Raw genomic sequence first — 15,782 nt, forward strand, 5'->3', positions numbered from 1 at the left:
ATATTGCATACATTTTTCCAATACTAGTGCATGTGCTGATAGTGTAGATTAAATTGGCCCATGCAACAAGCTTTAATTGTCCAAATTTGTTTGACAACATATTGTACAATGTACATAATGTGAGGTACAACGTCCCAACCTTGTATATGTAGAAAACATTATGGATTAGTGTTGAGAGTTTGTGATCTTTAACCTTGAATTTTGTGGAATAAAATCTCTTGAAATTGCTTGATGTTGTATTCATTACAATCCTACTATTTTTGTGATGAAAATGGAACATAACCAATAGCCGAGTAATCACAATAAATTGATCCATCTTACATACATAGTTATCTTATGTGTAGTAAAGCTTTGATGAACAAGTTCACAGTTTGGGTGATTAGATTAGATTTTTTTGAAAGGGTTAGCCAAGGAGTGGGAGGGCATTTCATTTCAATGTTCAATAGATGAATTGATGTATTAATATCTATCTTCATTGGTTCAGTTTTAGGATTCAATACGTATGGCATATTTCACAAACCCTCAAATTCCCAACAATAAAAAAGTTCGACCCTTCGCACATCAATTTGAAATATTAATTGCCAAATAAGTCATCTCATAGCGCATTTAGCTTTTGCATACTTCATGAGTACTATATATTTTTATAAACCTAGTTTTAAATCTAGTTGCCTGCTCAACTTTGCCGACATCACCAATATGATAAATATCATGAATGGCTTGCCACTTCCAAATTAAATATATATCAACTTTATTTCAACCGATGAAAAGAGCATCAAAATGGAAAGGATTCTTCCCTCAAAACAAAAGAATCCTTTTGAGGAGCACATAATTCATTTCTGTCATAAGGTTCCAATATATTGCAACAAGAAGGCTATAGATCATTTACTCCACTCTAGGCTAAAGTATGATATAGGGTTTAAGGTTTAGGGATTCTTTGGGTTTCGGGTTTCGGTTTTAGGTTTCTAAATAGGGGGTGTGGGGTTGATACAAAACTAGGGTTTAGGATATGATGCGAGGGTGTAGAGAGGTTCTAGGATTTTGTAGAGTAGTTCTATGATGAGGAATCTAGAGCTGAGGGTTTAACACCAGTGTACAACACTTAACATTACAACTCCTATCATGTGTAGACCTTAACGGGAAGTAAAATGAACTTTTTCTCTTGAACTGTTTTGCAAGTGGGGCACTCCATCTTCTTCTTCTTGGTTTTTGCAGCCTTCCACAACTTTTCAGCACATGTAGAGCATATGTTGGCATGGCCACAATCTTTAAAGAAGGCCCGTTCATGAACTTCTTTTCCAAACTCACCGAAACATACAGCGCATTCAGGCTTCATGCAAAAAGAATTAAGAAAACAATACAGATCAGGATAACTCAATCTCTCTAAGAAAAGGAAAGGGAATGTACCAAAATACCCATAATTTTCCTGAAATTCAAAGTGCTCCTGGTATTTTGGGTATACCAAAAATAACCCTCAGTTTCCAAAAGCTGAAGAATATTACTCAACAATTTCTCTCTTCCAACTTTTCTTTCTCTCTTTCCCCAAAGGGAGTGAATTGGAGCGAGAGGGAGGGAGAAGGCATATTTTGATAATACCTTTGAAATAACTAAGGAAATTTTCATCAAATAAAGAGGGCAATTCGGGTACTCGGACAAATTCCCAACAAACAAAATAGTAAACTCTCCATACCTGTGCCTCTTCTTGCTTTTTCTGTGTATTAGTCTTGGCCACCGTCACTTCAACTTTGAGGGCTTCCATCTCTTGGAACTGGTTTTGAAGCAGCTCTTCCTTTTCAGCCGCGATTTTTTCCTTCAACTGTGGTGGTGGTTCCACACCACAATGCCATATTTAGAAATTTTACCTCCAAATAAATCATCCGATATAATCAAAATCCTACTGAGGGAGAAAATATATATGGCAGATTACTAAAATTTACTTACATGGATTAGAATTTCAAACAGTAGGATCACTATTCTTTTTTATAATAAGGGTTTTTTTTAGCTGAATTACAGATAAGGATATAGTCATTTTTCCAAAAGAGTATATGAACCATAAGTTTGCTAAATTTTTTGTGTGCCATAGGTAGCCAGAGAGAGAGCTTTGACCTAAAATAGTGTGATAATAAAATTTGCAAGGAGGATTAAGAGATGTATACTCATGTAAGGTATCACACAGTTCCCTTCGGATTTTTTCCTGATGTTCTTTCTTGGACTTTTTCAAATATATACACAGACACAAACACATATGTGTGTGTACTTCAAAAACGAGACAATTCAAAAGACCAGAAAAGTTAGTTAGCCCACACTCACCTCCACAATCTGCTCATTGTGCTGCTTCGTCAACAACAACATCTTTTCCCGAAATCTCTCTTCATGAGAAGTCAATTCTTCCTCCATCTGCAACTGCAAATCTGCATTCAGCTTCATCCTGTCCATTGCATCTATTTCCTTCTGTTCGACACGCATAATCCTGTAAAAATAAGGAAGATAAAATAAAATGGTCCTAACCATAAGAAAAGAAAAAAGTGTTCCCACTCATTGAGAAAATGCATATATATTATCAAATTAATTCATGGATTTATAACCACTTACTCCAGAGTTTCCTTTTCCATGCTGATTCCTTCCTTTAGCTTTTTAGCCGCTTCTGCACATCGTTTTAATTCATTCATCTTTTCAGCTTTGTTTTTCTCCAAGAGACCTCGAATCTCTTTTTCACGTCTCCACAATTCTTCAAGTTTCCTTAATCGCTCTACTTCATGCTTTCCCCTCCTGTCCTCAATCTGTAACAACAACCCAGGACATGATAATCTGCAACTACATTCTCATTTAAAAAAATTGTCAGAACAATGCACAATATAAGTAGACTTGTGTTGATTCCCCTACAAGAGAATACTCAACATAGATCATACAAACCAAAACTTTCAATTATAGGTGAAACGTAAGTGAGGATGGCAACAAACTTTATAATGTCACAAAATTAACAAACTTTATTAAAATTGTCAGAACAATGCACAATATAAGTAGACTTGTGTTGATTCCCCTACAAGAGAATGCTCAACATAGATCATACAAACCAAAACTTTCAATTATAGGGAAAATGTATGTGAGGATGGCAACAAACTTTATAATGGCACAAACGGAATCATGATGACCTGGTTTATTTGGTGCAGTTTACCCAAGAATTTCTTCTCTAGTTGATTTCGGTGCAGTTTATTGTATTATGCATCTTGTCTAATGTTTATCACTCCATTGTCTTTATCTTTTAACAAAGAGAATAAATTTTAACTTTTATTTACGAAATAAATATAGCCATTTTACGTATCCATGTCTGTGCCGGAAAAAAGAGAGTTTTTTGCCAGATAGCTACCATAAAGCTAGTTGCTATGGTAGACAAAAATGTGTACTTATTCTACCCGGTAAGACCAATAATAAATTCAATCATATAATTATCATGTACAATTTCCATAAGAAATATGAAGTTGCATACTTGTTTTTTGTACATTGCCTCCAGCTCTTTTTCTTCCTTTCTCTGATGACGAACCTCCTCACTAACTTTCTTCAGCTCAGCCTTTGCCTTGCCAAACTCTGACTTGTTACGCTCAAGAGCACACATCCGTTGCTTCGCCTCTTCAGATAACTCCACTATCTTCCTCGTCGCCTCTTCTTTTTGCTGGATATTAGTAACAAGGCTTAGTAACAAGGCTCTCTTCTCTTCTCTCTCTCTCTCTCTCTCTCACCTCGGACACAAGGAAGCACTAGAGGTTCGGGAGGAGTGGCTATGCTATACAAAGAGGAGCTCCATCGTAGAGTGCATGTTGTACATAAGGATGTGGATGCACGCTACATGTGGATATGCATAAAAAGAGGGGATCTTAGGGAACTATATATTGCAATTTGAATCACCATATCTACCACTATATGATGATATCATAAGATTTGCTACTATGGGGGATATAATACTATTAGGAGATTTTAATGCACGAACCAAGGATGAACAAACAACTATATTTAACACCGACGAGGCTGTCTATGGAGAAGTTATGGTGGAAGAGGTTGGTCTAAAGAGAAAAGCTCAAGATATGAGTGCTATAACTGAATATGGAAAACACTTTCTAGCCTTGGGAAGCGCGCATGGACTTGTGATATATAATGGCTTGTCACAATGGCCTAGATCAGATGCTTTGACATGTTGGAACCCAAAAGGGGGCTCAAGCACAATCGATTATCTAATGGGATCTCCATCTCTTATACCTGAAATAAAAGTGTTCACTATATCGGGAAGACCTATTGGCTTGGCAGCTGATCACGCATATCTACGCTTTGAGGTAAAGGATGGATGCACAAAGGATGTATATGCTAAGGAGAGTGGGCTGGCTAGGTATCTATTCACTCGCGAGACAATTGATGTCTATAGTTGTGGTGTATACAATGGCATGCTAGATTTGGATCCTTTCGCACCCCTTGAAGAACTTACCCAAGGTTTATCCAAATCATTGCATAAAGCAGCCACAAAAGCCTTCCCTCACACAACGGCTAACCCCCCCAAACTCGGTAGAGTAATACAAAATAGTTGGTATGATGATGAATGTCGTGATACAAGGAGATGCTTGCAACGTGATATAACTTGGGGCATTTATACATACAACCAAGCGAGAGGAACCTTCCAACGCCTCGTAAGGAGGAAGAAGAGATTGTATTTGGCTAAATTTGAAGATCATTTGTATCGCTTGTTTCTAGAACGAGAGAGTAAAAGAGCATGGAAAATGTTTAATGAGAGGCAACCCACCACACAACTGACCTCACCTCAGGTGTGGCACGAATATGCAAAGGTCCTATATGATACCCCGGGGCAACCTCCTCTTCCCCACCCGAATGCCTCACACCCACATGAATCAACCTTCTTTACACCACAAAATGTAAGAAATGTCATTGATAGGCTACAATTCGGGAAGGCCCAAGATCATGATGGCTTGGTGGGTGAACACTTTATCTATGCCCGTGACACCTTGCTCCCATTGCTAGCACACATCTTTAATAGAGCCATGTGCGAAGGTTTTCCTACTAGATGGACTCAGCATACCATTGTGCCAATCCTTAAGAGTGGAGACCCCATGATGCCAAGCAACTATAGGACAATCATGATTGGCCATTACTTGGCTAAACTATATGGCTCGATTCTGGATTCAGAATTGAGTATATGGGCAGAGCAAAATGGCTGCCGTTCAATTGGTCAAGCAGGCTTTCGGAAGGGTTTCACAACTTTGGATCACATATTCACCCTCCGGGCCCTTATTGAGGAGGGCAGAGCCCACAATAAGAGGATTTATTGCTGCTTTGTGGATTTCCGAAAAGCCTTTGACACTGTGCCACGTGCTCGGCTTATGCAGCGGCTAGAGGCCATTGGTGTTCCTATAGATATGCAATGGGGAATCTATGCACTCTATGAATCTGTTTCAGGAAAAGTTTGGTCTCCTAAGGGCTTGTCAGAGGTGGTGGCCAGCACAATTGGCGTGAAGCAAGGATGCCCACTATCCCCCACACTCTTCGGTCTCTATATAGATGAGGTATCACAGTACATAGAGAGATTTGGTGGTTCCGGAGCACACCTAGCAGGTATAGCTATACAGATATTACTATATGCTGATGATATTGTGCTGATCTCTAACTCTCCGGAGGGACTACAAAGACATCTAAATGCCTTAAAACTATTTTGTACGGACAAAGGTTTGTCAATCAACATGAATAAAACTAAAGTGATGGTGTTTAACACCACCCAAGCATGGGTAACAAGATCAGAACCAGAATTCTTCTTGGGAGAGGAAAAGGTGGAATACACACACTCCTACATATACCTAGGAGTAACATTTACAGGACCTAGGTTCGCCTTAGAAGAGGCCGCTTGTGCCCGACTTTCTCGTGGATATGCAGCCCTGGGTGCTCTCGAAAGACAATGTGCACATTTGCAGTTCCAAGAGCCACGAACTAAGCTGTGGTTATTTGATACACTTGTCACACCAACTCTTCTCTATGGAGTAGAGACATGGGGACCGAGTCTTAACAAGGCAAATCATTGGAAAGATTTAGAGAGACCTTTAGTGTCAATGATTGCTCGCATGATAAGGAGCAAAGCATCGGTGCCCCACGATATAATCTGGGCAGAGATGGGAGCAGCACCTATAATAACCGAGGCATTGTTCCGATCAGTGACATTTATCCAACGTCTTTGGGAGCTCCCTAAATGAAGGTACCCAAGGTTGGCACTTATGTCATCAAGACAATTGGCTGAAAATGGAGACACTCATTGTTGGTATGCTGAAATGCAGCAATGGTTCGAGTCACATGGCATGAGTATAAATGCACTACCCCCGTTCCAATATAGCTTGGACTGTCCCCATCTCAATATGACCAAAGTGGAAAAGAATAGAGTGATCCGAACTGATATTATTAACTTAGAAAACAAGATAACATGGATCAGCCCCAAAATAGCACTTGGTACAAAGATGGCCCACTATAAGACACACTTCTTACATACATCGGAGGATGGATTTGTCATAAGGCCACCTTATATGGACATACATCTATCCTATGCATTGCGTAGTGTGATAGGGCAGCTGTGAACCTCATCACATCAGCTACAGATTGAGGTGGGCAGATATACACGACTACCTCTAGAAGAGAGAATTTGCCAATTGTGTCATCAAGGAGTGGAATCTGAAGAACACTACGTTTGTCATTGTAGTGTCTTTTATGAAATCAGAGGGAGATACCATTGCCTCTTTAAACAAGGCTTTGGCCCACTACGCAAGGTAATGGAATATGACGACCAAAGATGCCTAGGACTTTTCTTGCTCGAGCTCAAGAGACATCGGGAAAAGTTGTTGAAGAATACAGCCACACAAGCTCATCCACAAAGAACAATCACAACTTTCTTTAGCTCCATCACTCCTAATGCTAGAAGTCAACCCCAGGATACAGAAATGGGATCCAAACCAGGATATAACAAAGGGGTTACGATTGATCCAGCAATGGCAATTTGCCGTGCACGTAGGCCCCGGCCCCATGGACCACGACCCCGACACCCTTGACATCGACAAATAAAAGCCATTATCTCCCGCCATCGTAGGTCCTTCCCTCGCTTCGGAGACATTTCCATTCTGGATCGACCTATGATAGAGATCTTTCGGAGACAAAAGCTACAATACATACACCTAACTTGAGAATCTCGCATGTGCCAAAAACCAGATTCTCTCGTCTCTTTTCTTTTCATCTTATTTACTTTTATATTTATTGTGTAATATTTACTTTATTTTGATTTGTTCTCAAAGACGAGAAAACATTTAAGATGTAATCTCTTATTCGGTCTTATAGGCCATTTTGGCCTCTTAAAAGACGTTAATATATCTTTCTTTTCTTTCTTTCTTTCTCTCTCTCCCCCCCCCCTCTCTCTAGATTTAGGGTTTACCAAGTCTTAACAAGTCAAATAACTGGAAAAATTTAGAGAGAGCTTTAGTCTCAATGATTACCCGCATGATAAGGAGCAAAGCATCAGTGCCCCGTGGTATAATTCATGCAGAGATTGAAGCAACCCCTATAACCACTGAGGCATTATTCCCATCAATGACCTGTCTCCAATTGCATTGGGAGCTCCCTAAACAAAGGTATGAAGGTTGGCACTTATGTCCTCAAAACAACTTGCTGAACATGGAGATATTCATTGTTGGTATGCTGAAATGCAAAAATGGATCGCTCCTCTTTCACTCTATCGAAGCAAATGAGGACAATCATGGATCAATAGGGACAAAAACTTTGAATATCGCTATTCTATCTGAGAGCATTATGCAGCACTCAAGTGTAGGCAAAGTATTTCTCACGACAGAATTCGAAATTAGGTGATAGTTATAACTTCACACTCGATATCTTCAGAAAACTTACGAGCTTGTAGGAACTCAGCCAACTCAATCTCAGACAACACAGGATAGGGTAAACATGTATTAGACCTTGGGCCTTGACACCATCTAGATATCTACAACAGGATGAAATCAAGGCCCGATTCTAGTGGCCTTGTCACCAACTTCGTCCTCCCCTTGAGCAAACAGATATGTTTAGTCAACATGTTTATAAGGATTCCATCATCTAGATCCAACCATACTCCATGATGGCCTCAACTCCCAACATTCTAATCTATCCCATACCTCTGCCATCAATAGTTTCCTTACCACACACCATCTACATGTTACATTCCCAGGAAGATACATCATGTAAAGAGCGAAACTTGGGGCATGTACACAACAAATAGCTTGCACAAAAATTAGGACCCGCATGCGCCAAAAAGGCATGCTTATGAGGGACAATATTGGGACTTATACCTCTTCATGAGCAAAGACTCAGCCACTATTAGCAGCATATCAAAGCTCCCTGACCAGGATACAAACCACATGGGCCATACATCACCACATCATTGCTAGTGATGTTCAATCTACACAAGGCCATCTGAGGTACTTGATGAACTTTGTCATAGCCTTGCTCCACATTTACATCATTACCATAGATCTTTAGAAAATCTAGTGCTTTTATGTTTGTTTCAGTATGGGATAGCATGAATTCACCATATTTGAAATCGTCATCTGTCTCATGCTGATTTGGGCTCTAGAAGACCTTAACATATCTTTTCTTTTCTCTCTTTAAAGAGACCTACATGGAAGCATGAACTTCACTCATATCAGAACTTAGGCAAGCATTGAATGACAAGAAAGATGATGTGCTATGATTTTCTTTCTCTTTCTTTTATCATACTGAGGCTAGATACCATAGCAGTAACTCTTTGTTTTTATTAACCCATACACTTGTGTTTCAAAACGTGTACTATCTCTCTCCAATATGAGTAGCACATAACACAGAATTATTTAATTTAAGGATACATTACATGTTCGATGTGCCTGAGGGGTAGCACAATCTTCTCATAATAACTCTCAACAGACCACTTCTTGATAACCTTGTGGTTATAATCCAATTGGTCCATATCTCTATAGGTGGCAAGGTAGCCATAGAGAATCCTCTTCCCATCAGGGGTGGCCATACCATGACCATCACGAGGGCCATGGCGAATCTTCTCCCAGTGAACTCGCCCTCTTTGATGTTCATCCAAGCATTGGCAAAGTGTCTTTGCATCAGTATATCCAGCAGGAGAGGTTGGGAATGCAACCAAAGTTTTTCCTCTCGGACCATTGCGGCCATATAATGCAACCACTTTATCAAATTCAAGCTCTTTCATGTTTTTGAGGAATTGTCGAACCTCGCTGTTTTCTAAACATATTTGTGTCTTCTTAACAGGATCATAACCCGTTATCGTGTTCTCTATTATTACTACAGGAGGCCACACTATCTTATCATCCTCCCCTATATATTTGACGCCTCTTGAAGACTCCACCATGACAATCCTTCTTCAATCTCTTGAGTTACCTATGCATTTGAAAGAAGAAAACAATTGTTAACTAACAAAGAGAAAGAGCCAATACTGAAATGAGTGAGAACAATCATATACTAAGGACCACAGAATCAAAATAATAGTGTAAAGAGGATTTCAGAAACAGTAAGTATCAAACAATAGATCATGATTTTTTTAGCACTATGTATTTGCAAGGAAACTAGTAGATAGATGAATGAGCAACAGCCGAGAATAAATTTGGTGAATCGCTGATCACATAAGGAGGAGAGAAACATAATAGATTGAAATCCAAAGTATGAATAGAGATGCATATAAACAGAGTCAGTATGGATATACACGCATGCATGTATTATTGGATGAGTGTATGTATTATTGGATGTGTGTATGTATGTTATGTATTCTTGGATGTGTCTATGTACATGAATGAATGTATGTGCGTATGCATATATACATCATCATTCATCATAAACAGAACCGCTCCTGTTAACGTTAACACCTAAACCATCATTCATCAAGTCTAGAAAACTAAAACACCATAAGAAAACAAACAGAACATAAACTATTTAGTTTGGTTTCTGTGCTGTAGGATATCATCATCATTCATAAATTCATCCAATGATCATAATCAGGAAAGAGACCCTAAAAATAACAGCCTAGAAGTTATGCAAAGACAGCGCGATTCATCATATGTATACATGTGAATGTGTGTGTGTGTGTGTGTGAGAGAGAGAGAGGTTATTACATGCCGGAATGTAAATCTGCAATCCTTTCTGAAGCAAACTCTGGAGGCAGAGGGAAAACACACTCTCTCTCTTTCTCTCTGTCTCAAAACAATGGAGCACTTCCAAAAATCTCGTCCCGGTATCTTTCTTTCTCTCTCACTTCTTCATTTGTGGGCAAATTACCTAAAACTATCCTTTTTACTTCTTATGTGTAGGACTAAGGAGGAGCTGAAAGCCAAAGTAACTCCCACAATTTTACTATATACGCCTCTGCATCGGAGACCAATAATCCAATGAAAATGGTTTGGTTTGATGGATTCAATGTTTGGGTTCTCCATTGATGCCACTTTGTCGTGATGCTGCCACTTTTGCTCTATGGCCATGGGGATTGTGAAGTATGCGGCCAAGTCGTGGTATCCTTATGTCCACCTTTGGAAAGAGCTTGAAGATGCTCGTCTTTATCCGTTTTCATAACAAGCTTCTTTGCTTATGTCACACACGATCCTATCTTTTTTTGAGACCCAATCACTTCCCATTGAGATCATGCCCATGGAAAGGCTTTGTTGAGTGCATTCCTGAGGCTTCAATAACACCCCTAACATCTTCTTTCCTGCCATCGCATGTGAAAGAAGCGAAAAAGATTCAAAGGACATCTAAAAACTGAATTTTTGGTTCTAAAAGGATGCAAGATATGAAGAAATTCTCCCCAAGATGGGATGCATTGCATTTGCTTCATGGTGCATCGATAGATTCCCGCTGTCACGGACAAGTAGATGAGGCTCAATACTAAGAGAGTGAGAGAGAGATCATAGACAAGATAATAAGAAAGAGAGAGAGAAAGTAGTCAAGAGAACAAGAACTGAATTATGATTCCGTAACTGGTGAAGAGTTCGAATCTTTACATGATTGTTGTCATGTCAGTGACATTATCCTCCCCTTTACGATTGCCTTTTCCGAAGCGTGGGGCATTATAGTCAAGTGTTATATTGTAACCAACACATCCAAGTACATGGTCGTGTTATGTATATCTTTGTAGATTATCTATTAACGTTCAAGAAGTTTTTAGAAAGTTCTAGAACTAGAAGGTTCTAGAGGGTTCTAGAATATTCTAATGCATGTACTTCAACTCGCAGTATAAATACTTGTAACCTCCTTGGTCCCTTTCAAGGGATTTAACACCAGTCATTGACACATCAATATAGTATTCTCGTTTCACCTCGTCTTTGTCTCCTTGATCTTTATTTATGTCTTCATGCCCTCATGTCACTCACAACATCTAGAGTTCCTAGCCTCGTCACATCTAGCTCCAAGTTCATCCATCGCTCGTAGCCCCATCATCTGTGCTCCGTCCTAGTCCGCACTTGGTGTGTCTGGGACACCCGCATGAACATGGTTTTTTTGTGGAGCCAATGTATCGTAGCTTGGGAAGGATGCAGAGGTTCATGTTCCACATATTTAATACATATACGTTTCTACCAACTACAATGCTATATTCTTCTATGAATATGGAAATTGCACATAACTCACATATGTTAAAACCCTTCGCTTTGTCATTCATATGCACAATTGCTTCCATATGACTTAGCTCACATTATGTTACGTGTGAAACATGGCGTTGTGGCATAAAGGGGGGGGACTCATTGACTATGTATATGGTCTCAAACAAGATTGGGAATTGGAGTCTTGTAATTTGTTACAAATGCACCTAATTGCTCGACCATGTCTAATCTACTTGAGGACACCCATGTGCAATTATTGTACTTTGGCATTGTGAAGCTTCCTCCACCATGACAACCAGCATTACAATCTTCTTTCATCAATAATCATTACTTATTTTAAAGCCACATCATCCATCAAGTGTACGCAATTCGTCTTAATAATCATTACTTATTTTAAAGCCACCTCATCCATCAAGATCATTTTGATTGTTTTTAGGAAAGCTAAAGCTTATATTTCTATTTCAGTATGGATAATTTAAAGTCACCGAAACTTGTCTCATGATTCATTGCATAGGTCTAATTTTGGTTGATAGTAATATATATTTCTTTCTTTCTCTATCTTCGATTCACATACGTCATCCCTCTCTTGTCATAATTACTCTCTATCTAAGTCATATAAGCTTTTTATTTTGCTAGCTATAAGCCTATATGTTATAACTTATAAATACATATTTTGATACCCTAGACCAGAACTTACAATTGTGTTAATTAAATATAATTGGGAACCTTATTCTCTTTTTTGTTTTGCTTTGCGAAAACACACAATTACATTAATTGTATGTGATATTTATTTATTATTGTTGGTTAACTATTGATGACAATTATGTATAGTTCATTAAACTAGGTTGATCATCAACGAGCAATTACTTTTGAGCCATTTGGAATGTGCATCAATGCATGAAATGGTCCCCTCGTTGACGATGTGGTACTTTATGCTTTTACTGTTATGTTGTCCAAAAGGTATTGAATTGATCTATCATTGAGCTTACAATGCTTGTTCATTGCATTTTTGATATATACAATCACCTTGCATTAAAACTTGGATTAAATGTAGATTGTGTCAAACAATACTTCATAACAATGTATTGTTTTTTTGAGAGCACAATAAAATATTTGTCTATGTTCATTGGTTGCTTTTGGAATGGGGAGTAATATACAATTGATTCATCACATGATTGTTAGAGACTAATTATCTAACTAAAGCTAGAACTAAGGGAAAATAGGTGGTTCCTTATTGAAATGTATTGACCACGATGATTGGCCTTAGGGTTAGGTTCGACATGCATGTTTACATGGACAAATAATAATTGTGATAACACGTGTCACCATGGGATGAAGTGATTAAAAGTTGAAGGGGAATGGTGTGTACTACATGCTATTAAGTAAGTGTTCACATCAATAATGATGAGGTGTATGTAAGGTGGCAAAACTTTGATAGCTCATGTTACCTCACTACTTTTGTTATTTGGGTGTTCTCACATCGAGAAAAACATAAGGGACTCAATTGGGATTCTTCCAAGGAGAAAAGGATATAAACGATCAACTTCTACCATGCTCCTACACCTAGTTCATGCAAATAAGGGTTTATAATCTAGATGGCTTGCTAAAAAGGTGCTTTTGGTGTTTAAGAAATAAGGGCTTTTGAATATCTTGAAAATCTCAAGTTATCGCACTCTTGTTGGTCACATTTCCTCGGATGTGGGTTGTTCTTGTTGAAGATTTCTTCTTGTTGTAATATATTGATTTAAGTTGGATTCATAATGAAAAATATGTAGAGGCTCCTAGCTTTGGGGCCAATAGGTGTATTTTGTTGATCTTAGAAAGTATTACACTCTTCTCCAACAACACACATCAATGATTACTAGTTAGATGAAAGACAACTAGGTGGATATGTAAATCAACACCCTCAAAGTGTGTACAAGCTAGTTTCAACCTTTGTTTCGCGACTCAAGCCAATAGCATGTGAGTTGTCCATGAGAATGTCATCCTATCAACATTTTGTCTAGATGAAACTCCTAAACAAGCTTTACAAAGCAAAACTTGTCATAATCCTATTATCATAAGACATTAGTAATAGAAAAAAGGCTTACTTAAGATCTGACCACAATAAAAAAACATACAAAATGAGGGGGGGAATGAGGGCTAAACTTCAAAAGAAACGCTTTGGAGTTCAATGTCTTGTCAAATAGGCTTGATGGCTTGGAAACAAAGGACGTGTAAGCGGTAGAATCTCATGGTGTTAAATTCCAAACAAATCTTCACACTATTTGGTGTTGAATGCTTTTTTAACAAGAAAGCTTGAGCCTTGAACAATAATATATATATTAGTAGTGGAATCTCACCATTTGGAATTCAATGTTGTGTGACAAGGGCCTAAAGAGCTTGAAAATTAACAAGCCTCACCAATAGAATCTCATGGTTCACTCACTCCTTTCAACTGTACACCACAAAGAACCCTCGTGGCCAAATGGTTGGCTTTCAGGGTGAAGAATTTCACATAGTGTTTCCAAGGATTCCACAATTACGAAAGGGCTAGGCCTAGACAAAAACCGAGGTCCGTGTGCAATCACTAAGTGGAGAGAACGTGGGGAGGTTGTCGCGACTTCGAGGAGATTATCAAAGCGTTTGTCACAAAGCACATGGTCATGCATTTGTTCCAAGTTCCAATGAGGGTTTTTTATGATAAGGATGAGCTTATGTAGCCATATGGGAGTTGTCGGATTCGGTGTGATTATAGAAGAGATGATGGCATCAAGATGGAAAAAGCCTTTGTGCTCATCATCCACATATGTCATTTCACCCGCTACGAGGCTCACAAGATCCGACACCCAATCACCCATTGCATGCTTCATACATTGGAAAAGGCTCCATTTCTCATCCCATTGCAAGCATAGCACCAACTTATTTTTCGATGATGACCTCCGGCCAACACACATCTCTATCACTACATTTATCCTCGTTTCGAGGAGGCGAATCAGTTCTCGAGCATCCGATAAAAGTCTCCCATCGTTCTCGTTGGTTCTTAACAATTCTCGTGCGATTCTCATGATGGTCACCTCCCAGATCCCTTCGAATTTGCATCTCACATCTATACACACCACTCGCACTTTCCTCCCTACAACGGCCTCCAATGCTCCCTCCACCGCCTCCACTCTCGCCCCTTCAGGAAGCTGTGGGTTCCCGCAACAACAATTTAGTTCCATGCACCACATTCTTCTTCTTCTTCTTCTTCTTCTTGTAGTAGATTATGGAATGTGTGTGATTCTTAAAGAACATACATCCATGCATATATACATACATTTGCACACAAACACAGATATATGAATTACCTGTGTGATGATTAAGTCGGGTTTGAGTTCCACTAGCCTTGAAGGAAATATGCGATGTGAAGCACTGAGAAACCACTCCACAAGAACCGGATCCGCGAAGACCGACCCGAATTCAATGTCGCACATAAGAGAGGGAATGACATTGGTAGCTATCGTCTCATCGATGCTACTCGATGAAAGGGTTCGGGATTCGGTGCATACTGCCAAGCCTTGGGGAAGCTCAACAAGCTCACACTTCATGAAATATGGAGGTCAAAGTGTATCAAAGACATTGGTCTCTCTGTCTCTCTCTGTCTCTCTCTCTCTCTATCTCAAATCACTCTGATATGTATGGAATTGGAAGAGGGAAGACTTACAGAAGAATGGTCATGCGCCACAAGCAGATGAGTGCAGTTGATGGCTGCCATTACATCGCAGCCAACGGAGAGGAAGCTTGCCACTCTCGTCTTCTCCATAGCTTCCCCTCCCCTGCCCCTTGGGCCTTGGGGTTGTTAGAAGAGGATGATTTTCACACACATCAATAAGGAGCTGAGTTCCCATGGCCAACCAACTCTCTCTGTTTGTCCGGGACACTTGCTCTCGCGCATTACATACTCACCCCGCCGGGCTCAATGCGGTCTTGCTTTTCGCACGTACTCCTTGATACCTGCGCTTAACTTCCTTCCTCCTCACCACTCCACTCCACTCCATCAAAATCTCAGATAAAGCACCTTATAGGGCATGCCACTTTGCCTTTGACCAATAACCGATCAAAGTTCTAAAGGAATGTTTCGTGTACATGTTCCGAGTT

At 39.4% G+C, this 15,782-nt stretch overlaps 2 protein-coding genes across 3 annotated transcripts; both read right to left on the reverse strand.

Moving 5' to 3' along the window:
• Positions 1–706: 706 nt before the first annotated feature.
• LOC147848833 (uncharacterized) lies at positions 707–10,287 on the reverse strand. The gene is made up of 7 exons (XM_087338050.1): positions 10,185–10,287; positions 8,921–9,456; positions 3,485–3,667; positions 2,590–2,777; positions 2,308–2,467; positions 1,688–1,813; positions 707–1,327 (listed from the first exon to the last, which is right to left on the reverse strand). The coding sequence occupies exons 2-7, from the start codon at positions 9,425–9,427 to the stop codon at positions 1,118–1,120; spliced, it is 1,374 nt and encodes a 457-aa protein (XP_087194176.1). The 5' UTR covers positions 9,428–9,456; positions 10,185–10,287; the 3' UTR covers positions 707–1,117.
• A 3,684-nt stretch (positions 10,288–13,971) lies between these two features.
• Positions 13,972–15,480, reverse strand: LOC147848834 (uncharacterized). Of its 2 annotated transcripts, none has more exons than XM_087338049.1 (3): positions 15,349–15,480; positions 14,993–15,158; positions 13,972–14,833 (listed from the first exon to the last, which is right to left on the reverse strand). In XM_087338049.1, exons 1-3 carry the CDS (start codon positions 15,360–15,362, stop codon positions 14,084–14,086), a joined length of 930 nt encoding a protein of 309 aa, XP_087194175.1. In that variant the 5' UTR covers positions 15,363–15,480; the 3' UTR covers positions 13,972–14,083. The 2 variants fall into 2 exon arrangements, with proteins under 2 accessions (XP_087194175.1, XP_087194174.1); XM_087338048.1 differs by having other exon boundaries at positions 14,993–15,226.
• Between the last annotated feature and the right edge of the window lie 302 nt (positions 15,481–15,782).

Source organism: Azolla caroliniana, unplaced genomic scaffold, assembly GCF_043228905.1.
Source record: "Azolla caroliniana isolate FFs.n. ecotype wild unplaced genomic scaffold, voAzoCaro1.0.p SCAF_203, whole genome shotgun sequence".
NCBI lineage: Eukaryota > Viridiplantae > Streptophyta > Polypodiopsida > Salviniales > Salviniaceae > Azolla > Azolla caroliniana.